The sequence below is a fragment of the Malania oleifera genome, chromosome 13, assembly GCF_029873635.1.
Source record: "Malania oleifera isolate guangnan ecotype guangnan chromosome 13, ASM2987363v1, whole genome shotgun sequence".
Lineage (NCBI taxonomy): Eukaryota > Viridiplantae > Streptophyta > Magnoliopsida > Santalales > Ximeniaceae > Malania > Malania oleifera.
This window is the reverse complement of record NC_080429.1, coordinates 68,164,547-68,192,365: the sequence shown is the minus strand read 5'-3', so window position 1 is coordinate 68,192,365 and position 27,819 is coordinate 68,164,547. Positions and strand designations below refer to the sequence as shown.

The 27,819-nt window shown below is 42.7% G+C and overlaps 1 protein-coding gene and 1 long non-coding RNA gene across 2 annotated transcripts in view; one reads left to right on the top strand and one right to left on the bottom strand.

Moving 5' to 3' along the window:
• The window catches only part of LOC131146680 (uncharacterized), a 43,667-nt gene that overhangs the window by 14,745 nt on the left and 1,103 nt on the right, over nt 1–27,819 (top strand). The window lies entirely within an intron of this gene.
• On the bottom strand, nt 820–3,227 carry LOC131146679 (uncharacterized). Its single transcript, XM_058096424.1, has 4 exons — nt 2,345–3,227; nt 2,170–2,257; nt 1,661–2,080; nt 820–1,576 (listed from the first exon to the last, which is right to left on the bottom strand). Exons 2-4 carry the CDS (start codon nt 2,185–2,187, stop codon nt 998–1,000), a joined length of 1,017 nt encoding a protein of 338 aa, XP_057952407.1. The 5' UTR covers nt 2,188–2,257; nt 2,345–3,227; the 3' UTR covers nt 820–997.

Below are 27,819 nucleotides of genomic sequence, written 5' to 3'. Positions count from 1 at the left end.
CTGTGCAAATAAAACATTCTTCCAATACAGTTGATACCAGTATGTTCACAACATTACATTCACGAGAATCGTATACATTAAACCTATCAAAATAGTATACTAATTTCGGCAAAGTCCTGTTTAAAAATTGAGCATATCCATCCACGCACCTGTGCAAATAAAACATTCTTCCAATACACTTGATACCAGTATGTTCACAACATTACATTCACGAGAATCGTATACATTAAACCTATCAAAATAGTATACTAATTTCGGCAGAGTCCTGTTTAAAAATTGAGCATATCCATCCACGCACCTGTGCAAATAAAACATTCTTCCAATACACTTGATACCAGTATGTTCACAACATTACATTCACGAGAATCGTATACATTAAACCTATCAAAATAGTATACTAATTTCGGCAGAGTCCTGTTTAAAAATTGAGCATATCCATCCACGCACCTGTGCAAATAAAACATTCTTCCAATACAGTTGATACCAGTATGTTCACAACATTACATTCACGAGAATCGTATACATTAAACCTATTAAAATAGTATACTAATTTCGGCAGAGTCCTGTTTAAAAATTGAGCATATCCATCCACGCACCTGTGCAAATAAAACATTCTTCCAATATAGTTGATACCAGTGTGTTCAGAACGTTACATTCATCAGATTCGTATACATTGAACATATCAAATTAGTACACTAAATTATGCCTGCTTGTCACTTTACCTATTGCTGCTCTATAGATTCAGAATTAAGTAAATTACATTATGTACAAATGATACTCCAAACAATTACATTATGTACAAATGATACTCCAAACAAGTTGAAATAAAGAAGAAATGATATATTCTATACAAATAGATGCTGTACAAATGAAGTCATTACTAAATACATTATGCCCAAATGAATAATGAATAAATACATTATGTACAAATGAAGCTGTAAACATATATCTGATGTACAAATCAAATTATGAACTAATTCACAACTGCATATATCGGCTACTCGGTACCGCATGGAGGTCGTCTCCGGTGTCGGGGTGGCTGCCGTCTGTGTCTGCCCTCACCTGGCTGCTCCTCCGCGTTTGGCGTCCGGTCACGTCGAGGGGCTACATGTCTGTCGTCTCCGCCCATACGTACTGGATAATCCCTCTCTAGGTGAAGCCGACGGGGAGCTATGTCGTATGTAGTCTCTGGACGAGTCCGAGCTGGCAAGCCGGGTGCGTCCACCTCCTCCGCATCGAGAGGATCGTCTAGTAAGTACGACATCGACGGCGTTGCGGCAGAGTCAGATCGATAATCCGCCGGTCTACTGGAGGGTCCCGCAAAATCAGCAGCGGACGGCCCAAACACATACTCCTCATGTACAATGGGTGGTGAGAAGGTCGGACTCGATGGACGGCTGGAGGTAGCTGCTCGACCCCCTCGTACTGGAGCTGCTCGACCACCTCGTGGAGCCGGCGTCCGGCGTGGGGTAGGGATCCGTCGCCCGTCCTCGTAGACAATGTCCAAACCAACTCTCGCTAAATCGCTCACAACAGGGTCTGATGATAGCGACTCGACCTGGTGTAATACGTCAGCCTGCATCATACGAAAATAGTGTTTAAAACATTGAACTACTAATCATCACGGTAACAAATTAGGTATACATTTGAGTAAGCGTACGAGGCTCATGTAGACCGCCGCAGTCCTATCTACAAAGCGACGTGTGATCGACCTGTACCACGCGTAATATGGATCCTCCGGACGCATCGGGCCATCTGCCCGGACTCCCTCGACAATGTAGTCGCGCCTATGTACCCACATACTCACGTACATGGCGTGCTCCGCTACCCGATCTGTGTTCCCCCGACTGCGACCATCAATCTCGTGCAAGTCCTCCCCACGTACATCGACCCCCGAGGTACAGAAGCGACCGGGAATGCCTCGTCGAAAGCCAAACTGGCGCATCACTCGGTCTGGGAGATGCCACTCGACAATATGAAAACATATGAGTGGCACTCGGGCAACCCAGAGGTCCGACCCAACTGCATAACCAGGTGGTAGGTCGGCAACAATGTCATCCGTGTAGGGCGCCCATACGAACTGCGCGTAGACATATAGTAAATGTCAGACGTGGGACTGGAATATATGCAAATCTTGAAATAGCCCTAAATACACATAACGGAGACTACCTCGTGCTCCCGGTGCATGTCCAGCTTGAATCTGTACCAGGGCAGTGTGTGTTGCGCAACATTAGGCGCCAACAACTGATCCCTCCACCTGTACACAATAGAACGTTAGTTAGCAAGGTCTAACCACTACTACGTACTACAACTGAAGCAAATTATTTTCAGTTGAGTTACTAACCTCCACGCGAGTGGAGCTGGGTCAATCGGTCGTCCGTCCTCATCCCTCTGAACAAGACGTCGGACACCGCGGCGCGTAGGAGCTAACGACGTGAATCTCTCCCACGCCCAAACCTACAATAAGCGGAGTGCTCCTCCGATCTGTGAGTGCGACACGTTAGCGGCGCGGCACGGCACATCTCCCGGTACAGCCAAGCTAACGTCACAGCACCCCAACTATAATGGCGTAACTCTGCTCGCTCCGCGAGCAGTGGAAGGAACATCAAGTGTGCGTAACTCCCCGATAGGTCGCAGAACAGCGTCCCACATATCAATTGCAGCATGTGGGCACGTGCGTGACACGCTATAGTCTGATCATCAGCATCAGCCGGAAGCTGGCGAAACATCTCCCCCTCTAGAAACCGCATGCGAATGCGGGCACTAACAAGCTCACTGTCTAGGGGCACCACTCCTAACAATCTCTCGCACATGCGGCGAAGTCCTCCCCCCTGACCGACGCCTCCATCCTGTACTGGTCCAGCTGTACGACCAGTGACGGGCAACCCATTAATCGGTAGCCCGAACAACACCGCGACATCCTGTAATGTGATAGTCGCCTCCCCGTGCGGCAAGTGGAAAGTGTGTGTCTCTGGCCTCCATCGCTCGACCAACGCGGTCACAAGATGTCAATCCAACTGGATATGGCCAATCTGATATATCCCATAAAAACCCGCGTCACGTATCCAATCAATAATGCGAGGGTCTGCGCCTATCCTATCCTGTACGCTCTGACTGCCCCCTCGGCAATATAAGACGTCAGCATGCGAATCGGTCCACGCCCGACTGGACCGGTGCCGATCGCCCATACACAGTACAGTAGTATCGGACGGCCCTGGATCGATCCTGCAAACAAGCCAGAATATTGAAAGCATTAACATAGAAAGCATAAGAATTGAGTATCTGTCCCCGGTGCTTTGTATGGTGGAAACGAACAAAAATCTCAAGGGTTATCCTATATGTGTACAAATGAAAATGTCTCACCAAGTTTTCATCTGAACATAAACTATTCTCGATTGATGGACACAGTGACTCGATTGCTCAGAGACAAATTGAGCATGGAGCATTCGCGTGTTCACCGAGAAATTAAAGCGGTCTGAGGATTTAACGTTTGGAAACAAATTTTTCATAAGGAATTAGCAGGTGAAAACTTGTCGTCACGCGAGGAGTAAGAGTACGCCAATCCCGGATCACCTATAAGTTATAGGTCAGTGCGAAGGTCCAGCTGCATCCCCAGGTTGGGTCCTTCTCGGACATCTTGTGCGGTTATGTCCTTCTTGACGGCATATGCTACACGTGATTTGTTTTCGACCTTCCCGAGCATCCATCTCGTTATGTATACGTGAGCTCCTAGGCCGACCTTTATGTCTAGCGTATGCAGGATTTGCCTGCAAGTTTGGCAATGAGCAAGTTGGCCAATATGCCTCATGCATGATTGGATAAAATTCTGCAGCATATGTTGCGTAGTGCTCGGCAGTGCTCCAATATGGCTCAACAAACTGGCTCACATTTAGTCGTGTCTCCGCACAAGCTGCAAGAAGGTGCGAGCAGGGATAGTGTAAAGATTGCCACTTCCTGCAGGAGCATTCGCGCCTCTGGATGCTCAAAGTTTGGACATTGTTTCCTTTATGGGGTCCTCGCTGCGCGGTCGTGATGCTAAAAGTACCCCTAGATCGGTTGAACGTCGTGACTCATTGTCCGGTCGCCTTCAGCTTCCTTCTTTCCATCGCTAGCAATATATGCGGAGTTAACGTATTTCCTCCAGATATTGCGTTACGAGCAGACTCCCGTCGGCTATTAAAGTAATGGGCAACGCGATAAAATGTTAGTTGCACGAGAGCCGTAATGGGAAGGCTACGTGCGCCTTTTAGGACGGCGTTGAAACATTCGACCAGGTTGGTGGTCATGTTTTCATACCTCTTTCCACCGTCGTGGCACTGAGTCCACATATGAGGAGGGATCTGATCGAAGAACGACTTGACTGGCTCTCCACCCTCGTCGAATATCCTCTCCATCCAGGTGTCAAATTTTCTCACCTGATGCTCCCTTCCGGCTCGCTCAGCCATTCTCTTCATATTGACACTCCGCACTTTCGTATCAAAGTTGCTTACGACATGTCGAAGGCAAAATCGGTGGTGCGCACGTGGTGGTTGCCAATCAGGATTGTGCTGCACCGCAGCGATAATCCCTGGATGTCGATCTGATATGAGGCAAATGTCGTCCCTATCGGTAATCAAACGCAAAGAACACAGAAACCAATTCCATGTGTCGAGGTTTTCCTCTTGCACAATAGCGAATGCAAGGGGAAATATTTGCCTATTTGCATCGGGGCACGTCGCAATAAGGAGTTTGCCCTTGTACTTACCGTACAAGTGTGTCCCGTCCACACATATAACGGGAGGGCAGTGACGAAAACCCTGAATAGATGCTGCAAATGACCAAAATACGGATACGAAGGTTGCGCTGTTAGTGCTACCTGGAATCGGAGTTGACCTCCACCTAACTGTAGTCCCAGGATTGTATGCGCGCATCGCTTCCATCCACTTCGGTAACGTTTCATACGATTTCTCCCAATCACCGAAGACTTGGGCTATTGCCTTCTGTTTGCCCAACCAAACCTTCTTATAAGATATTGAATACCCGAATCGACGATCAATGAACTCCTTCAATGTAGCGATCGACGTCGACGCATCTCCCCTGATCATATTCACTATCTCCCCAGCAATAAGGGACGACGTGATTTGGTTATGGTCCTGCGATATAAGTTCATTCAGACACGTATGCGGACCACTATATTGGGTGATTTCGAAAAAACGGTGTATCATCCGATACATGGCATGCAATCTCCATGTGCAATCGTGGTCCTTACACCTAGCAACCCACAACTCAGGAGTAGATCGCACCACGTGGAAGTCATGGTGGGTGCGAGTGTGATATATTCGCACTGCGGCGATCAACTGATCCTTCGAACCGAAGAGCATCCCCTTACTCAATTCAGAGGATTCTTCCCAACGAGTGACGCGTATGGGAAGCTCATCGACTGTAGTTAAATCTGCAGCAGCTAGGTCAATATGACCATACATCGGAAGCTCGCCGATGAATTGCGTGTCAAACGTTGCGTCGTCCGTGTCATGGTGAGGTAAGTTCACATCATCGGGGACATCATTTAACCCTTCACCCATTTCCTGCTCGTGCATGTGTTCGTCTTCAATATGAACATCATTCGTAATGTTCATGCCCTCGTCCAATGCGTCGTTCGCAATGGCAAACAACGATGCTGGTACCGCACTCGGGACATCTTCGCAACCTCCCTGCGGAAACATCTGAGGAACAGGTGCTTCGTACTCCGACGGTTGGAATGACGATCCCGGATATTCATTAAAATCGACCGTGGACGTAGCACGAACCTCCCCACCAACATCGACCTGATGTGTTTGTTCGGTGTCTTCACCGACTTCACCCAATTGCTCCGCGGGCTCATCTGGTTGCCTAACTGCAATTACACCCACTTGAGGAATAGTCTGGACATACAATTGCATCGTCAAATATGTCTCACCAACACAGTGTGCGTCCAATACAATGCGCAACCCATAATCATCTGATATCGGAACAGCCTCGTAGAACGCTGTATTATTTAACTCTCGCGCAGGGTATCTTGCGGTCACCCGCAATGCATATTGATCTGGATCAATATGCAAATATTTATATATCTTCGTATATAATTTACACTTACGGCCAATTCGAATAAGTCGAACTGGCCGACTACTATACCTAACACCATCTGTTGCGGTTATAATGTTCCCCCCTATATATAAAAATACCGTGACTGGATCACTACTTGAGCTTCCTGCCATTTGGATCGGCGATCGGGAAATAAAACAAACCTAAGCAAGACAAAATTGTATGTATAAGTGATGTGTAAATGAGACGAAATAACTATAAACCAAATAGATGTATACAAATTCTAATGAATGAATGAACTTAGAGTTTGGACCTAACTTTCCCACAAAGAAAATAAATAGATGAATTCAGTGTCTATGAATAAACAACATGAATATGTATTGATTTTCCCCATATGACATATTCTTCAGATTTTCCCAAAATTGTAATTCAACTTAGAATCCAAAGAACTACGAAATGGTGCTCTTAAGAGTATTTTTTCCAAAGTGGTACTTCGTACTCTGCCTCATTATGGGTTGGGTTGCCACTTAATTTGAAGTTCAATTTTGTTAAGTAGCCTTTTGAGGATTCATTGCTAATCCAAACACCCATACTCAAAGGAGTTGAAGGGATCTTTTGGAAAAATGTTACTTAGAACGCATAACATCCCGATTCATGAAATGGGAATGAGATTGTCTTATGGCAAGTGCTTTAAAATGTGAACACTGCATTTATATCGATATATTGGTGAAAAATACATAAATTCGGGGAGGAAAAAACTCATTACTACTCTCCTTTAATAATGTGACCTTTTAGCTATCATCTCTACAGTGTTCCCAGTCAGCGTCATCGACGGTGACTAGTTGAGGCCGATTTCGCCCTCGTACCGTTGGATCTTTAATGGTGCTCTGTCGACTGTGGCCTCCTCAGGCACCCCACACCCTAGGATGTTATACATATGGGGCTTTTTTCATGGAATTTTTTATTTTAATTTGATCCCTAAGGAACCGCATTTTTTAGAACTACTGCACCTACCAAATAACTCGGGTAATCCAACTAATTGTCTTCTGCTACTTCAGGATTCTAATGATGGTCAGCTGTTCAAGCACCTTTCTTTTTTGGCAGTTTATGTGCAGTGTAGGAGTTGCCTCTATTTTAATATTCGTTAAAGTCATTGTTCTATTACATAGGATGGACTAATGACAGAGGATGGGTGAGATAACCTTTCATAGCTAGAGCTGTGATTCTGTGAACATTGCCTCTGTGTATGTGATTTTGGGTGAATTAGAATTGAGTAGATTGTTGGAAACCAAGTAGTAGGCTTGTCAGTATTGGTGAACAAAATATAACAGAAATTTAGGCTATGAGCTTGGAGAACTAAGAAAACTCTTCACTCGAAGAGAACTTGTCAAACCTTGCCCACATGATCATCTTAGTCTAGGAGAGGGAGAACTCATTGATGTCCAGACAGCAATTCACATTATAGCTGGATTCTTGAGTAGGCAGACAAAGAGGTAATAAATTTTATTTTATTTTCATAGCCTACACACATTCCCAAAGCAACATTTTTTTCATAGCCTACACACACACATACATATATATAAGTATGGAAAAAATCCCACCCAAAATACTAGTGTCAAAAACAAATTTTAACATTCTTCTCGAGATGGGTTAAAATTGGAGTCTCATGTATGAGAGAGAGATTATTGGAATTATTGTGAAAGGTACTAATAATCAATTATTAAGTATTTGGAAAGATTTATCCTATGAGTTAGTTTTTGAAATTGAGAAGGCGTAACATCCAACAATATAAGTAGCGAGATTTGCTTCAGATTAACCTCGCCCGTTCTTCCTCCTTTCTTGCGCGAACAGAGTACCTGTTGCAGAAGCCGAGCAGGTGACCGTTGAAGGGAGCCAGAGCATTGTGAACATTGTGCTGTGCTGGATGTGCTGTGCTGGCCCTATATATATGAATCATTGTGCTGTGCTGGCCCTAATTTTCGATTTGATAAAGCCTGCAACGGTCACCTGCTCTGGCTCCCTTCAACGGTCACCTGCTCGGCTTCTGCAACAGGTACTCTGTTCGCGCAAGAAAGGAGGAAGAACGGGCGAGGTTAATCTGAAGCAAATCTCGCTACTTATATTGTTGGATGTTACGCCTTCTCAATTTCAAAAACTAACTCATAGGATAAATCTTTCCAAATACTTAATAATTGATTATTAGTACCTTTCACAATAATTCCAATAATCTCTCTCTCATACATGAGACTCCAATTTTAACCCATCTCGAGAAGAATGTTAAAATTTGTTTTTGACACTAGTATTTTGGGTGGGATTTTTTCCATACTTATATATATGTATGTGTGTGTGTAGGCTATGAAAAAAATGTTGCTTTGGGAATGTGTGTAGGCTATGAAAATAAAATAAAATTTATTACCTCTTTGTCTGCCTACTCAAGAATCCAGCTATAATGTGAATTGCTGTCTGGACATCAATGAGTTCTCCCTCTCCTAGACTAAGATGATCATGTGGGCAAGGTTTGACAAGTTCTCTTCGAGTGAAGAGTTTTCTTAGTTCTCCAAGCTCATAGCCTAAATTTCTGTTATATTTTGTTCACCAATACTGACAAGCCTACTACTTGGTTTCCAACAATCTACTCAATTCTAATTCACCCAAAATCACATACACAGAGGCAATGTTCACAGAATCACAGCTCTAGCTATGAAAGGTTATCTCACCCATCCTCTGTCATTAGTCCATCCTATGTAATAGAACAATGACTTTAACGAATATTAAAATAGAGGCAACTCCTACACTGCACATAAACTGCCAAAAAAGAAAGGTGCTTGAACAGCTGACCATCATTAGAATCCTGAAGTAGCAGAAGACAATTAGTTGGATTACCCGAGTTATTTGGTAGGTGCAGTAGTTCTAAAAAATGCGGTTCCTTAGGGATCAAATTAAAATAAAAAATTCCATGAAAAAAGCCCCATATGTATAACATCCTAGGGTGTGGGGTGCCTGAGGAGGCCACAGTCGACAGAGCACCATTAAAGATCCAACGGTACGAGGGCGAAATCGGCCTCAACTAGTCACCGTCGATGACGCTGACTGGGAACACTGTAGAGATGATAGCTAAAAGGTCACATTATTAAAGGAGAGTAGTAATGAGTTTTTTCCTCCCCGAATTTATGTATTTTTCACCAATATATCGATATAAATGCAGTGTTCACATTTTAAAGCACTTGCCATAAGACAATCCCATTCCCATTTCATGAATCGGGATGTTATGCGTTCTAAGTAACATTTTTCCAAAAGATCCCTTCAACTCCTTTGAGTATGGGTGTTTGGATTAGCAATGAAACCTCAAAAGGCTACTTAACAAAATTGAACTTCAAATTAAGTGGCAACCCAACCCATAATGAGTCAGAGTACGAAGTACCACTTTGGAAAAAAATACTCTTAAGAGCACCATTTCGTAGTTCTTTGGATTCTAAGTTGAATTACAATTTTGGGAAAATCTGAAGAATATGTCATATGGGGAAAATCAAAACATATTCATGTTGTTTATTCATAGACACTGAATTCATCTATTTATTTTCTTGGTGGGAAAGTTAGGTCCAAACTCTAAGTTCATTCATTCATTAGAATTTGTATACATCTATTTGGTTTATAGTTATTTCGTCTCATTTACACATCACTTATACATACAATTTTGTCTTGCTTAGGTTTGTTTTATTTCCCGATCGCCGATCCAAATGGCAGGAAGCTCAAGTAGTGATCCAGTCACGGTATTTTTATATATAGGGGGGAACATTATAACCGCAACAGATGGTGTTAGGTATAGTAGTCGGCCAGTTCGACTTATTCGAATTGGCCGTAAGTGTAAATTATATACGAAGATATATAAATATTTGCATATTGATCCAGATCAATATGCATTGCGGGTGACCGCAAGATACCCTGCGCGAGAGTTAAATAATACAGCGTTCTACGAGGCTGTTCCGATATCAGATGATTATGGGTTGCGCATTGTATTGGACGCACACTGTGTTGGTGAGACATATTTGACGATGCAATTGTATGTCCAGACTATTCCTCAAGTGGGTGTAATTGCAGTTAGGCAACCAGATGAGCCCGCGGAGCAATTGGGTGAAGTCGGTGAAGACACCGAACAAACACATCAGGTCGATGTTGGTGGGGAGGTTCGTGCTACGTCCACGGTCGACTTTTAATGAATATCCGGGATCGTCATTCCAACCGTCGGAGTACCTAAGCAACCTTTTCCTCAATGTTTCCGCAGGGAGGTTTTGCGAAGATGTCCCGAGTGCGGTACCAGCATCGTTGTTTGCCATTGCGACGACGCATTGGACGGGGCAATGAAACATTACATGATGTTCATATTGAAGACTAACACATTCACGACAGTAAATGTGTGAAGGGTAAATGATGTCCCCGATGATGTGAACTACTCTCACCATGACAAGCGGACGACGCAACGTTTGACCGCAATTATCGCGCGCTTTCTAGTATGGTCATATTGACCTAGCTGCTGTCAGATTTAACTACAGTCGATGAGCTTCCCATACGCGTCATCGTTGGTAAGAATCCTCTGAATTGATAAGGGTATGCTCTTCGGTTCGAAGGATCAGTTGATCGCCGCAGTTGCGAATATATCACACTCGCAACCCACCATGCTTCCCACTGGTGCGATCTACTCCTGAGTTGTGGGTTGCTAGGTGTAAAGGACCACGTTGCACATGGAATTGCATGCCATGTATCGGATGAATACACCGTTTTTTTCGAACTCACCCAAATAGTGGTCCGCGATACGTGTCTGAATGACTTATATCGCAGACCATAACCAAATCACGTCGTCCCTTATTGACTGGGGAGATAGTGAAATTATCAGGGTGAGATGCTTCGGCGTCGATCGCTTACATTGAAGGAGTTTCATTGATCGTCGATTCGGTGTATTCAATATCTTATAAGAGGGTTTGGTTGAGCAAACGAAGGCAATAGCCCAGTCTTTCGGTGATTGGGAGAAATCGGATGAAAACGTTACCTAATGATGGAAGCAGTGCGCGCATACAACCTGGACTACAGGTTTAGGTGGAGGTCAACTCCGATTCCAGGTAGCCTACAGCTCAACCTTCCGTATCCGTATTTTGGTCATTTGCATGCATCTATTCAGGGTTTTTCGTCACTGCCCTCCCGTTATATTTGTGGACGGGACACACTTTTTGTACGGTAAGTACCTGGCCAAACTCCTTATTGCGACGTGCCCCGTGCAAATAGGCAATATTTCCCTTGCATTCGCTATTGGTGGCAATAGTAAAACCTCGACACTGGAATTGGTTTCTGTGGTTCGTTGCGTTTGATTACCGATAGGACGACATTTGCCTCATATCATATCGACATCCAGGGATTATCGCTGCGGTGGCAGTCACAATCCTGATTGTCAACCACCACGGCGCACCACCGATTTTGCCTTCGACATGTCGTAAGCAACTTTAATACGAAAGTGGGAGTGGCATATGAAGAGAATGGCTAGGAGCCGAAGGGAGCATCATGTGAGAAAAAGTTGACACCTGGATGGAGAGGAATATTCGACGAGGGTGGGAGCCCAGTCAAGTCGTTCTTCGATCAGATCCCTCCTCATATGTGGACTCAGTGCCACGACGGTGTAAAGAGGTATGAAACATGACCCCCAACCCTGGTCGAATTTTTCAACGCCGTCCTAAAAGGCGCACGTAGCCCTTCCCATTACGGCTCGCGGTGGCAACTAACATTTTTCGCGTTGCCCATTACTTTAATAGCCGCGTGAGTCTGCCTCGTAGCACGCAATATCTGGGAGGAAATACTTAACTCCGCATATATTGCTAGCGATGGAAGAAGGAAGCTGAAGGCGACCGGACATGAGTCCACACGGTTCAACCGATTAGGGGTACTTTTAGTCATCACGACCGCGCAGCGAGGACCCCATACCGGAAACATGTCCAAACTTTAGCATCAGAGGCGCTAATGCTCCTGCAGGAAGTGGCAATCTTTACACTATCCTGCTCGCACCTTCTTGCAGCTGTGCGGAGGACACACTAAATGTTAGTCCAGTTTGTTGATCAATTTGGAGCACTGTGCCGAGCAACTACCAACATATCTGCAGAATTTTATCCAATATGCATGAGCATATTGGCCAACTTGCTCAGTGCCAAAACTTGCAAGGTCAATCCTGCATACTCTATACTAAAGTTCGGCCTAGGAGCGCACGTATACATAACAGATTATGCTCGTGAAGGTCGAAAAATCAAATCACGTGTAAGCATATGCCGTCAAGAAGGACATAACCTCACAAAGTCCGAGAAGGACCCAACCTGGGGATGCAGCTGGACCTCAGCAACTGACCTATACCTTATAGGTGATCCGGGATTGTCGTACTTCTTACTCTCGCTTGACTACAAGTTTTTCACCTGCTAATTCCTTATGAAAATTTGGGGTTTTCGCAAACGTTAAATCCTCAGACCGCTTTAATTTTTCTCGGTGAACACGCGATGCTCCATGCTCAATTGTCTCTGAGCATCGAGTCCTGTGTCCATCAATCGAGAATAGTTTATGTCAGATGAAACTTGGTGATACGTTTTCATTTGTACACATATATGATAACCCTTGAGATTTTTGTTCGTTTCCACCAACAAAGCACCGGGGCCAGATACTCAATTCTGTATGCTTTCTATGTTAAGCTTTCAATATTCTGGCTTTGTTTGCCGATCGATCCAGGGCGTCCGTACTACTGTAACTGTGTTATGGGCGATCGGCACCGGTCCAGTCGGGCGTGGACCGATTCGCATGCTGACTCTTATATTGCCGATGGGGCAGTCGGAAGCGTACAGTATAGGATAGGCTGCCAGACCCTCGCATTATTGATTGGATACGTGATCCGGGTTTTTATGGGTATATCAGATTGGCCATATCCCAGTTTGGATGACATCTTGTGACCGCGTTGGTCTCCGATGGAGGCCAGAGACACCACTTTTCCACTTGCCGCACGGGAGGCGACTATCACATTACGGATGTCGCGTGTTGTTTTCGGGCTACCGATTATGTTGCCCGTCACTGGTCGTACAGCTGGACCGGTACAGGATGGAGGCGTCGGTCAGGGGGGAGGACTTCGCCGCTGTGCGAGAGATTGTTAGGAGTGTGGCCCAGACAGTGGCTTGTTAGTGCCCTCATTCGCATTCAACCCCCACCCTCCCCCCCGCCCGCCCCCCACCCTGACACCCCCCCCGCCCCCGGTCCGACTCGCCCCCGGGCACCGACGGAACAGCCCGCCGGCGCCGCCCGGTGCCGACACCTCGGCAGAGCTCACGGTGCCACCAGGATCGCCAGGAGAGAGGAAACGGGGGATCACCGGTGCCACCCCCGCGTCCAGAAAGAGGGGCACCGCGCCATTTCCTCGTCTGGCGTCCCCGCCCGGGCTAACGAGAAGGGGCGCCTCACCCCGAGTCGATTCCCAGCCTCGGGGTAGGTGGTGAGAAATCCGCGTCGATCTAGCCTTCCTTCGGGCCCGCGAGTGACCCCCTCCAGGAGTATTCCCAGGGCGCACGCCCCGCCCTCGGCCCCCAGACAGAAGCCTCCACCCCCGTCCTGACGGGCTCGCGCTCTGCCTGTGAGCCGTCAGCCGCATACCAAAAAGCCGGGGTCGGGGGGCTCGGACGAAGGGTGGGAGTGGGCGGCAGGTCGAGGATGGACCGGCCTAAGGCCCGCGAGAGCACCGGGCGCGCTGGGTAACGAGGGGGTTCAGATAACAGCAACCAGAAAGCCCAGTGAGCCTCCTGGGTCCCCGTCCCTGCTAGTCAACGTCGGAGGGTTCCCCGCCGTGCGGGCAGGGCTGGCCGTGGGGAGCAGCCTGCTAACCTGCCACTCGCTCGCCCCGGCGTGTCGTAGGCACGGAGTGTTTTGGGGGGGACCTTGAGGCCCGGGTGGATATGCCGCGAAACCGGGCGGGGCTCGCCGAGCCCCAGAGAACTACCCGCGGCGGCTCGTCCGCTCCGGGGCAACGGCCGCCACGAGACGCAGCGCGCAACACCGGTTGCTAGGCGGCGTCTATTGTTCCGCGCCCGCACCACCCGCATGGATACTAGCGGGCTCGGGCCCCGGGGACACCTGCCACGCGGTTTCTAGAGGGGGAGATGTTTCGGCCATTCCGGCTGATGCTGATATACAGACTATAGCTGTCCCACGCACGTGCCCACAGCTCAATTGATATGTGGACGCTGTTCTGCGACCTATCGGGGAGTTACGCACACTTGATGTTCCTTCCACTGCTCGCGGAGCGAGCAGTTACGCCTTATAGTTTGGGGTCTGTGACTTTAGCTTGGCTTGTACCGTGGATGTTCCGTGCCACGCCGCTAACCGTGTCGCACTCACAGATCGAGGAGCCCTCCGCTTATTGTAGGTTTTGGGCGTGGGAAGACTTCACGTCGTTAGCTCCTACGCGCCGCTGTGTCCGACGTCTTGTTCATAGGGATGAGATCGGACGACCGATTGACCCGCTCCACTCGCGTGGAAGGTTAGTAACAGGGAGGTGGAAGTGAGTCTCAACTTAAAATAATTTGCTTCAGTTGTAGTAGTAGTCTGGTTTAGACCTTGCTAACTACGTTCTATTGTGTACAGGTGGATGGATCAGTTTGTTGGCGCCTAAGTGTTTGCGCAACACACACTGCCCCTGGTAACAGATTCAATCTTGACTGCAACCGGGAAGCCACGAGGTAGTCTCCGTTATGTGTATTTAGTGCTATTTCAGATTTTTCATATCTTCCAGTCCCACGTCTGAATTTACTACAATACATTCTACGCGCAGTTCGTAGGGCGCCCTACACGGATGACATTGTTGCCGTACCTACCACCTTGTTATGCAGTTGGGTCGGACCTCTGGTTGCCCGAGTGCCACTCATAGTTTTCCATATTGTCGAGTGGCATCTCCCAGACCGAGTGATGCCGCCGTTTGGCTTTCGACGAGGCATTCCCGTTCGCTTCTGTACCTCGGGGTCGATGTACGTGGGGAGGACTTGCACGAGATTGATGGTGCGCAGTCGGGGGAACACAGATCGGGGTAGCGGGCACGCCATGTACGTGAGTAATTGTGGTACATAGGGCCGACTACTTGCGAGGGATCCGTGCAGATGGCCCGATGCGTCCGAGGCTCCCCATATTACGCGTGTAACAGGTCGATTCACACGTCGCTTTGGTTAGATAGGACTGCGCGGTCTACATGAGCCTCGTACTCTTACTCAAATGTATACCTAATTTGTTACCGGGGATGATTATTAGTCAATGTTTTAAACACTATTTTCGTATGATGCAAGGCGACGTTTACACCAGGTCGAGTCGCTATCATCAGACCCTGTTTGAGTCGATTAGCGAGAGTTGGTTTGACATTGTCTACGAGGGACGGGCGACGTGATCCCTACCCCACGCCGGACTCCGGCTCCACGATGGTGGGTCGGCAGCTCCAGTCCGAGGTGGTCTCGCATCTACCTCCAGCCCGTCCATGAGTCCGACCTTCTCACCACCCATTGTACTGAGGATATGTGTTTTGGGCCGTCCGCTTGCTTATTTTGCGGACCCTCCAGTAGACCGCGGAATATCGATCTACTCTGCCTCAAACGCAGTCGTGTCGTACTTTAACTGACCATCCTCTCGATGCGGATGAGGTGGAACCACCCGGCTTGCCAGCCGGACTCGTTCAGAGGACTCATACGACATAGCTCCCCTTCGGCTTCACCTAGAGAGGGATTATCCAGTACGTATGGCGAGACGACAGACATGAGCCCGCTCGACGTGACCGGACGCCAAACGCGGAGGAGAGCCAGGTGGTGGCAGACACAGACGGCAGCCACCCCGACACCGAGACGACCTCCATGCGGTACCGATTAGCCCCGATATAGCATTTGTTAATTAGTTCAAGAATTGATTTTGTACATCCGATTTATGTTTACGCTTCTTTGTAACATATGTCTTTATTCATTATTCATTTGGGCATAATGTATTTAGTAATGACTTTATTTTGTACAGCATCTATTTGTATAGAATTCCATTTCTTCTTTATTCAACTTGTTTGGAGTATCATTTTTGTACATAATGAATTTTTGGAGTATCATTTGTACATAATGTAATTTACTTAATTCTGAATCTATAAGCAGGCATATGTAAAGTGCGAGCAGGCATAATTTAGTGTACTAATTTGATATGTTCATGTATACAATCCGATGAATGTAACGTTTGAACACACTGTATCACCTATTTGGGAAAATGTTTTTATTTGCCCTGGTGCGTGGATGGATATGCTCCAATTTTTTAAACAGGACTCCTGCCGACATTAGTATACTAATTTTAATCGGTTAATGTATACGATTCTCGTGAATGTAATGTTTTGTGAACATACTGGTATCAACGTATTGGAAGAAGTTTTATTTGCACAGGTGCGTGGATGATATGCTCAATGTTTAAACAGACTCTTCCAAATTAGTATACTATTTTGAATTTTTTATGTATACGATTCTCTGAATGTAATGTTGTGAACATACTGTTCAAGTGTTATTTCGAAGAATTTTTATTTGGCACAGGTGCGTGGATGGATCTGCTCAATTTTTAAACAGACTCTGCCGAAATTAGTATACTATTTGATATGGTTAATGTATATATTCTCGTTAATGTAATGTTGTGAACATACTGGTATCAAGTGTATTGTAAGAATGTTTTATTTGGCACAGGTGCGTGGATGGATCTGCTCATTTTAAACAGGACTTTGCCAAATGAGTATACATTTTGATAAGGTTAATGTATACGATTCTCGTGAATGTATGTTGTGAACATAACGGGATCAACTGTATTGGAAGAATGTTTTATTTGGCACAGGTCGTGGATGGAATGCTCAATTTTTAAACGGGACTCTTCCAATTAGTATACTATTTTGATAGGTTTAATGTATACTATTCTCTGTGAATGTAATGTTGTGACATACTTGTATCAACTGTATTGGAAGAATGTTTTTATTTGCACAGGTGCGTGGATGGAGATGCTCATTTTTTTAACAGACTCTGCCGAAATTAGTTTTACTATTTTGACAAGTTCAATGTAATACGAGGCTCGTGAATGTAACGTTGTGAATATAATTTAGTCTCTCTTGTATTTTTTCTTTAGGTTTTATTTCTACTTTTAATTTCACATATTGAAAGGAACACCAACGGGCCCCCGAGAAAAGGAAAGAAGTCAATTAGGGTGCAATTCAACTTGAATAGGGTTTAAATGTAATACTCAAAAAGAGCTGTATGATATGTATGAGTTTATCTTTATAATACCAAATAAAATATATCCTAAAAAGTACATACCGAGCCATTTTGGTATTTCTACAACAGTTTGGTTCTTGGTTCTTATTTTACATTAAGTTAAGAGTTGTTGTTAATTAATACCAGGTGCGATTTAGATATGAAATGAACAGCTTCGAAGAAATGGAATTCGAACTAACGAGGGAAAACATTGCAATACTTTGAATCATTGAATGGCACAAACCAAATGCTAAGCACGGCACATAGAACCATCATTAAATCAGAATTTAATGACCAATCCAAAATGTAGAAATTAAACATAAGCCAGACTAAATAATAACCTAGGATCTGTAAAGGTGAACTAGGGGGGGGGGGGGGGGGGGAGGGGGGTGTAATTAACTCCTATCGATTATGGATCCAGTATGATGAAGAATAAAAGTTACAAACATTAAATGTAGGACAGTGTTGTCCCAACTCTATATGCTATAACATTGTAAATTTACATATGAAGTGGAGCAATCAATCCAATAATTTACGCCATTAATCATCATGCGTGGGACGGGTGCTTTAAAGCTTCAATCTTGGGGATTATAAGGTTGCAGGCTATTCTTTGATTTTATCAATGATATGGATGGGCTATCCTAAAGGCCTGCATGCACGACTCCATGCATGTTATCCTTTTGTTATGTCATTGGTCAGTCTAAAGTCTGAACTTCTTAAAGAATTTTAGTTTTACCTGATGGTCTTCAATTCAACATTCGATATAGTTTTATATGTCCATGAACTCAAGTCTAACTTCATGCTTCAAAGTAAGAGATAAACTTCTGCTTTTCGTACTATTGGGGGGATATAATACAAATTTTGATATGAAAAATATTAATTCAAATTTTGAATAGTTATATGAAACAATTTTTGAAATGAGATACAACTTCTTAATTTTGTTCTCCTTGCCTGATCTTAATAACATTTGAAATGGATCCAAAACATAGGGGGCAGCAAATACAATATTAATGAATTTTTTGTAAATAATAATTGGCATTATTATTATTATATCCCCAGATCCCAGCACTACTATGATAAGTAATTTTTGTCTTTGACTTAATAAATGAAACTATTCATCGACTATCGGATCCTTCCTAATTTAAAGATATTAATAGGAGTAAAGATATTTTAAAAAATAGGCTACTTGGTTGAGTGTAACCTTAGCTACAATCGAGCTTTTTACCTTCCAATAGTTTTTCCATCTGCCTATACTTAATTGGAAATACCCACCTACAACCAATAGTCTGTTTAATGTTGGGAAGAGTTACAAGTTCCCAAGTTTTTATTTAATTCCCCGGCCTTTACTTCATTTTGCATTGCAGCTTGCCATTCAGGTCTTTGAGCAGCTAATTTGTAAGTTTTGGGTTGATTGTTAGGGAGTGGTTGGGTGCCCCTGAACGTATGAGCTTGTTGTTCCCACGCATTCGTCATGCGGTTTCTAGAAGGGGGAGAATTTTTCTCCAGCTTCGCAGGCGTGATTCCTGATGATCATACTATAGCGTTGTCACTCACAGTGCCCACGACTAAATTGCTCAATTTTGATATGTCGGGACGCTGTTCTGGCTACTATACGTGGATTTACACGCTCCACTTTGCTGTTCCTATCCACTGGCTTACGCAAACGAGCGAGCAGAGTTACGCCATTCTAGGGTGTGGTGGGGTGGGTGCTGTGACGTTAGCTTTGGCTGTACCGGGATATGGTGCCGTTCCGCGCCGCTACCCAGGTGTCGCACTCCACATAGCGTAGGAGCCTCCTCTTATTTATTTTTGTGCGATTTAGAATCGCTTTCACGTATCTGTCTGCTTCTGTCCTAGCTGCGCAAGCTCGGTGGATTCCGACGCTCTGTTCATAGGGATGAGGACGGACGGACCGATGTGACCCAGCTTGAGGGCCACCTCTGAGGTGCTTGGAGTCTTATTAACATCAACTGAAATTTTTGCTTCAAACATTTGTAGTACGTATAGTGGTTAGAACCCCTGTTGCTAACGGGGGGGGAATAACTGGATTCTATTTTGTACAAGAGCATGGTGGTCGGGATCATTTGTTTGCGAGCAAGCCAGGATACATTTGCTCACACCGAAAAGGGTGGTCGCGGGAACCAATCTGCCCTTGGGGTGCCCTGGGGGGGTCTTCCAGCAACTTTACCATAGCCCCTTTAGCACGAGGTAGTCTCCGTGATGTGGATTTAGGGCTATTCAAAGATTTGTATATTCCAGTCCCACGTCTGACATTCTATATGTCTAACGCCGCTATTTTCGTAATCTTGTCCGCCCTACAAACGGATATACCATTTTTTCCTGATGTCTAGACTCTCACCCAAACCTTGTTTTATGCATTTGTTCCTTCCCTGCTATGCGTTGTCCCCGAGTGCACTCATTCTATGCTTTTTCATATGTCGGTGGCATCTCCCATAACCGGTGATGCCGCCATTTGGCTTTCTACTAGTCTAATTTCCCGTCCTGCCGCTGCCTTCTCTGTACCTCGGGGGTCGATGTACGTGGGGAGGACTTGCACGAGATGATGGTCGAAGTCGGGGGGGGAACACAGATTCGGGTAGCGGAGCACGGCCATGTAGTGAGTGTGGGTTACATAGCTCGACTACATTGTCGAGGGCGTCCGGCAGATGGACCGTATGCGTCCGGAGGATCCATATTACGCGTGGTACAGGTCGATCACACGTCGCTTTGTAGATAGGACTGCGGCGGTCTACATGAGCCTCGTACGCTTACTCAAATGTATACCTAATTTGTTACCGTGATGATTAGTAGTTCAATGTTTTAAAACACTATTTCGTATGATGCAGGTTGACGTATTACACCAGGTGGAGTTGCTATCATCAGACCCCGTTGTGAGCAAATTTAGCGAGAGTTGGTTTGGACATTGTCTACGAGGACGGGCGACGGATCCCTACCCCACGCCGGACGCTGGCTCTATGAGGTGGTCGAGCAGCTCCAGTACGAGGGGGTCGAGCAGCTACCTCCAGGCGTCCATCGAGTCCGACCTTCTCACCACCCATTGTACATGAGGAGTATGTGTTTGGGCTGTCCGCTGCTGATTTTGCGGGACCCTCCAGTAGACTGGCGGATTATCGATCTGACTCTGCCGCGACGCCGTCGATGTCGTACTTACTAGACGACCCTCTTGATGCGGAGGAGGTGGACGCACCCGGCTTGCCAGCTCGGACTCGTCCAGAGACTACATACGACATAGCTCCCCGTCGGCTTCACCTAGAGAGGGATTATCCAGTACGTATGGGCGGAGACGACAGACATGTAGCCCCTCGACGTGACCGGACGCCCAACGCTGGAGGAAGCAGCCAGGTGAGGGCAGACACAGACGGCAGCCACCCCGACACCGGAGACGACCTCCATGCGGTACCGAGTAGCCGATATATGCAGTTGTGAATTAGTTCATAATTTGATTTGTACATCAGATATATGTTTACAGCTTCATTTGTACATAATGTATTTATTCATTATTCATTTGGGCATAATGTATTTAGTAATGACTTCATTTGTACAGCATCTATTTGTATAGAATATATCATTTCTTCTTTATTTCAACTTGTTTGGAGTATCATTTGTACATAATGTAATTGTTTGGAGTATCATTTGTACATAATGTAATTTACTTAATTCTGAATCTATAGAGCAGCAATAGGTAAAGTGACAAGCAGGCATAATTTAGTGTACTAATTTGATATGTTCAATGTATACGAATCTGATGAATGTAACGTTCTGAACACACTGGTATCAACTATATTGGAAGAATGTTTTATTTGCACAGGTGCGTGGATGGATATGCTCAATTTTTTAAACAGGACTCTGCCGAAATTAGTATACTATTTTGATAGGTTTAATGTATACGATTCTCGTGAATGTAATGTTGTGAACATACTGGTATCAACTGTATTGGAAGAATGTTTTATTTGCACAGGTGCGTGGATGGATATGCTCAATTTTTAAACAGGACTCTGCCGAAATTAGTATACTATTTTGATAGGTTTAATGTATACGATTCTCGTGAATGTAATGTTGTGAACATACTGGTATCAAGTGTATTGGAAGAATGTGTTTATTTGCACAGGTGCGTGGATGGATATGCTCAATTTTTAAACAGGACTCTGCCGAAATTAGTATACTATTTTGATAGGTTTAATGTATACGATTCTCGTGAATGTAATGTTGTGAACATACTGGTATCAAGTGTATTGGAAGAATGTTTTATTTGCACAGGTGCGTGGATGGATATGCTCAATTTTTAAACAGGACTTTGCCGAAATTAGTATACTATTTTGATAGGTTTAATGTATACGATTCTCGTGAATGTAATGTTGTGAACATACTGGTATCAACTGTATGGAAGAATGTTTTATTTGCACAGGTGCGTGGATGGATATGCTCAATTTTTTAAATAGGACTCTGCCGAAATTAGTATACTATTTTGATAGGTTTAATGTATACGATTCTCGTGAATGTAATGTTGTGAACATACTGGTATCAACTGTATTGGAAGAATGTTTTATTTGCACAGGTGCGTGGATGGATATGCTCAATTTTTAAACAGGACTCTGCCGAAATTAGTTTACTATTTTGACAAGTTCAATGTATACGAGTCTCGTGAATGTAACGTTGTGAAATATAATTTAGTCTCTCTATGTATGTTTCTTAGGTTTTATTTCTACTTTTAATTTCACAATATTGAAAGTAACACCGAACGGGCCCCCGAGGAAAAAGGAAAGAAGTCAATTAGGTGCAATTCAACTTGAATAGGGTTGAAATGTATACTCAGTAAAAAAGCTGTATGATATGACGATTTATCTTTAGAACTACCAAATAAAATATAATCCTAAAAAGTGTATACCGAGCCATTTGTATTTCTACAACAGTTGGTTCGTGGTTCTTATTTTACATATAAAGTAAGAGTTGTTGTTAATTAATACCAGGTTGCGAATTTAGATATGAATGAACAGCTTCGAAGAAATGGAATTCGAACTAAACGAGGGAAAACATTGCAATACTTTGGAATCATTGAATGCACAAACCAAATGCTAAGCAAAGGCACAATAGAACCAATCATTAAATCAGAAATGTAATGACAATCCAAAATGTAGAAAGTTAAACATAAGCCAGACGAAAATAATAACCTATGATCTGTAAAGGATGAACTTGTATTAACTCCTATCGATAATGGATACATATATGATGAAGAAGTAAAAGTTACAAAACATTAAATGTAGGACAGTGTTGTCCCAACTCTATATGCTAGAACATGTAAATTTAAATATGGAAGGTAAGAGCAGATCAATCTCAATAATTTAGCGCCATTAATCATCATGCGTGGGACTGGTGCTTAGAAGCTGCAAGTCTTGGGGATTATAGGTTGCAGGCTTATTCTTGATTTTATCATGATATGTGATGGGGCTATCTCTGAAAGGCATGCATGCAAGACTCCATGCCATTTATCCTTTTGATTATGTCATTGGTCTAGTCTAAAGTCTGAACTCTTAAAGATTTTAGGTTGACACTGAATGGTCTTCAATTCAACATTCTATATAGTTTAATATGTCCATGAACTCAAGTCTAACTTCATGCTTCTAAAGTAAGAGATAACTTCATGCTTGTACTATGGGGGGGATATAATACAAATTTGATATGAAAAATATTAAATTCAAAATTTTGAATAGTATATGAAACAATTTTGAAATGAGATACACTTCTTAATTTTGTTCTCTTGCCTGATCTTAATAAACATTTAAATGGATCCAAAAACATAAGGGGGCAGCAATACAATATTAATGAATTTTTTGTAAAATAATAATTGCATTATTATTATTATTATCCCCAAGATCCAGCACTATCTATGATAAGTATTTTTGTCATTTGACTTAATAATGAAACTATCGGATCCTTCTAATTTAAATATTAATATGAGTAAAGATATTTTAAAAAAAATAGGCTACTTGTTGAGTGTAACCTTTAGCTACTAATCGAGCTTTGTACCTTTCAATAGTTCCATCTGCCTTATACTTAATTGGAAATACCCACTTACAACCAATAGTCTGTTTATGTTGAGGAAGAGTTACAAGTTCCCAAGTTTTATTTAATTCCAAGGCATTTAATTCATTTTGCATTGCAGCTTGCCATTCAGGTATTTGAGCAGCTAATTTGTAAGTTTTGGGTTCTTTAGAAGCTGAAATGGAGACTAGAAAAGCTTTATGAGAAGGAGATAATTGTTTTTCATAAAGATAATCAGAGATGGGATATAGAATACCTTTATTAGAAAAACAATTAGCAATATCAGATGAAGAAGTTGCAAGTGAAACCTTGGAAGCTGTACCACAGTAAAAATCCTGCAAATAGCTTGGCCGTCGTGTAATCCTTGAAGATTTTCTGAGTTGTGGTGAAATAATATCTGGGATGGGAACATTGTTCAAAGATGTTAGATGATTGTTGGTTGAATGTGAAGAGGATGGAGGAGTTTGATTAGAAGAATAAAAAAAATCAGATGTAGAAGCTGATGGAGGGAATAAGAAAGAATGTGATTCGGGATTAGGTGAAAAAACCTTAAAAGGAAAAATATTTTCAGAAAAAACTACATTTCTTGAGATGAAAACTTTATTAGTATTAAGGTCCATTAATTTGTAACCTTTTATGTTAGAAGGATAACCCAAGAATAAACATTTGGTAGATCTTTGATCAAATTTATGTCTATGGGTTGTAAGTGTTGATGCAAAACAAAGGCAACCAAATACTTTAAGATGAGAAAGATTAGGAGGTTTATCAAAAAGCATTTCAGATGGTGTTTGGTTGTTAAGACTTGGAGTTGGAATTCTATTTATAATGTGAGCTGCAGTTAATACACAGTCACTCCAGAAAGGTAAAGGCATATTTGCTTGAAACAATAAGGCCCTGGCAGTGTTTAACAAATGTTGGTGTTTTCTTTCCACAACACCATTTTGTTGTGGAGTTTCTACACAACATCTTTGATGTATAATGCCATGGTCATTATAGAATTGAGTTAAAAGAAATTCAGGACGATTATCTGATCTCACTATTTTAACAGGAACATTAAATTGGGTTACTACCATTGTGCAAAAATTTTTAACGATAGAAGAAACTTCAGATTTCATCTTGAGCATGTATACCCAAGTTCAACGAGTATGATCATCAACTATAGTAAGAAAATACTTGAAACCAGAATAGGAAACAACATTGAATGGTCCCCATATATCACAATGGATCAAATCAAATTTGTTCTTTGAACTAGACTAAGATACAGGAAATGAGAGTTTTCTTTGTTTTGCTAAATGACATACATCACAAACATGTGTGGTATTAAAAGATATGGATGACTCCAGCTGTTTAAGATAAGGTAACCTTGAGTTGGAAACATGACCAAGTCTGTAGTGCCAGGTATCTAATTGATTTTGGGTAATGGTTGAAGCCAAAGATGAAGAATGAAACTTGGCTGATTTGTGAGTAGCAGCCTTTTAAGGAACTTGAGATAAATGGTACAGTCCATGTTTCTCAATATGAGTTAAAGAAGGCAGTATGAGTTAATTGGTCCCAATCATCTTCTTTGTTAATTGGTCCTGTAGAAGGCAATATGAGTTAAAGAAAGAAACACAAATGTTAGATTGTTTTGTTAGTTTAGAAACAGACAACAGATTGAATGAAAAAACTGGGAACACACAACACATTATGTGAAGACAGTATATTTGAAATGCAAATACTGCCAATGTGTGAAGCTGGAAAAGAGTTTCCATTTGGCAAATTTACGGAAGTGTTGATTGGTATAGGTGGAGAAGAATATAATGAAGGTGAACATATCATGTGATCTGTTACACCTGTATCTAGAATCCATGAATGTACATTCTGCAGAGATGAAGAAACTAAATAACAAAAATTTGAAGGGTTACCAGAAAATTGAGAAGTAACAATGTTAACAGCCAGAGAAGATGTTTGATGAGATATTGGAGATGAAGTAGAATTTGCAAGTGCTAGCAATTTATTGAATTCCTCAGAAGTAAAAGAAAACTTTGGATCCTCATTACTCTGTTGAAGAGAAAGCTCAGGAGTTGTCATGGCAGCACGTGCAGTAGGTGGCTTCCTTTTTCCTTTTGGTCCAGTCCAGCCAGGAGGAAAACCATGAAGATGAAAACATTTTTCTATTGTATGCCCATTGTATCCACAATGTGTACAGCATAGAGAAAATCTCTTCTGTTTATCCTTTGAGAATTTCAAAAAACCAGATGGCTGAATGTTTTGTTTGGCAATCAAAGCATGAGTTTCACTGCTGACAATATTATTTAGTTGTCTTTGACTTTCCTCTTGAAGTAGTAAAGAAAATACTTTCGCCATACTTGGTAATGGCAAAATCATAAGCAATTGACTTCGAATTGGAGCATAGAAATCATTCAGACCAATCAAAAATTTCAACACATAATCAGATTGCTGTCTAACCAACAAAAAATCAAACAGGTTACAGGTACAAGTTGCCATTTTACCACAGCTACATGTAGGGAATGGTCGGTAGTTAATATATTCATCCCATAATGATTTGAATGAATTAAAATATTCAGTAATTGATAAACAACCCTGAGTAATAGAACTAAGAGATTTTTCAAGATGAAAAACTCTGGGACCATCACTTCGTAAGTATCTTGTTTTCAGCTCATTCCAAAGATCAACAGCAGATGTAACATAGAGAAGACTATTTCTTATTTCCTTGGAAATGGAATTCATTAACCATGAAAGAACTAGATTGTTTGCACGCAGCCATGTAGTATGGAGAGAACACTGATTTATAGAAGGAGCAAGAATCGAGCCATCAATGAATGCTCCCTTATTTTTAACTGTTAGAGCAATGGTGATTGACCGACTCCATGCAATGTAATTATCACCACTAAAAATTTCAAAAACCAGTAATGCACCAGGATTATCACTTGGATGTAAGTAATATGGACTGGATGAATCATCAGAAAGATTGATCATACGATGACAATTTTGAGAACTGGTAGAATTATCAGCAGAAGTCATATATGGAATTTCTCCAAGAAATATAAAAAATTTGCAGATCAACGAATTTTTCTTTGTAAAGACCAGAGATAAAAGCAATTCACTTGAGGCTTTGCAATTTGATACCAGAATAATGCCGATACAGAATACTAATCTATCAGCTTCTCTTGATCAGCGTCAGAATTTTTCTGAATATACGTACTGCTTAGAATTTGGAGGTGCAGTGTGGCTAAAAACAGAGCTTTCATGGTTTCTTGAAACTTAAAAAAAATTGCGGAAGGGAAGCAAGTGCTCTGATACCATGTGAAGTTTTTACATAAGCTGAAAAATTCTTCTCTATTATCTGCTTCAAATACAGAGTATATGTTTGTATTTATATAATACAAGAATCAAGAATAAAGAAAACTAACTAATCAGGCTAACTAATTAACTAATCTTCTCTTCTTCTAATTTAACTTGCGTAGCTTTGGATTTCAGTTCCAACTGTTCAATTCTTGAAGCAATATTCCAACACTTATTTATCTTATTATTGATCTTATCATGAATGATGGAATCATTATATTCAATATAGTATGCACGGGCCAATCTGCATATTTTTTTTGTTTTACGCCTCGTAACTCTTCCTCAGCCAGGCTTGGGCTGAATAGTGGAGCAAGTACAAGTATTAGTATAAAAAATGCGTCCTTTGTCATTAATATTTACTCGTGGCCTCTCAGGAGAATCGATGACTGCATCTTTATTTATCATTTTTGGGGCTGTCCACCCGAGACAATCCATTCAACGAACCAAAAAACACCACAACACAAGGAACCGAGTTTTTTCCTTTTTTATCATTTTTTAAAATATAGATATTAAATAATATTTTTTACAACACATAATTAGATTTGTGTTTTACAAAAAATAATCTCCAGTGACACGTGGTAAATCTCGCTACTCCAAGTAGCGAGATTTGGTTAAAAATCGCTACTCCAAGTAGCGAGATTTGTGCTTTACAAAAAATAATCTGCAGTGACATGTGGTAAATCTCGCTACTTGAAGTAGCGAGATTTGGTTAAAAATCGCTACTTAGACTAGCGAGATTACGTCAGAGTCATTCTGGGAAATACTTCCCAGAATGAGGTATTATTTAATATATTTTTTTAAAAAAAAGTTAAAACGGGAAAAAACTCTAATTCTGCTTCTCCCCACTCCTTTTCTCCCCCTAGCCTGCCAATATTCCCTCCAACGGTCGGGCACATAGCTTCTAATTTCTTTGTTGCAGCCGTTGGGAGCACATGACTTCTCCAATTTCTTTGAGATCTTGCTGGGGCTGCTACTATTTTCACTTTTGTAGTAAATTTTTCTACCATTTTGATGTGAAGAGAAAAAAATGAAATGGTAAATTGTATTTGTA

What these genes read in the sequence shown, in the direction of transcription:
- LOC131146679 (XM_058096424.1), bottom strand. An exon ending in CGGCGGTCTACATGAGCCTC is followed by an intron (nt 1,577 to 1,660) that starts GTACGCTTACTC and finishes CGTATGATGCAG; the next exon opens with GCTGACGTATTACACCAGGT.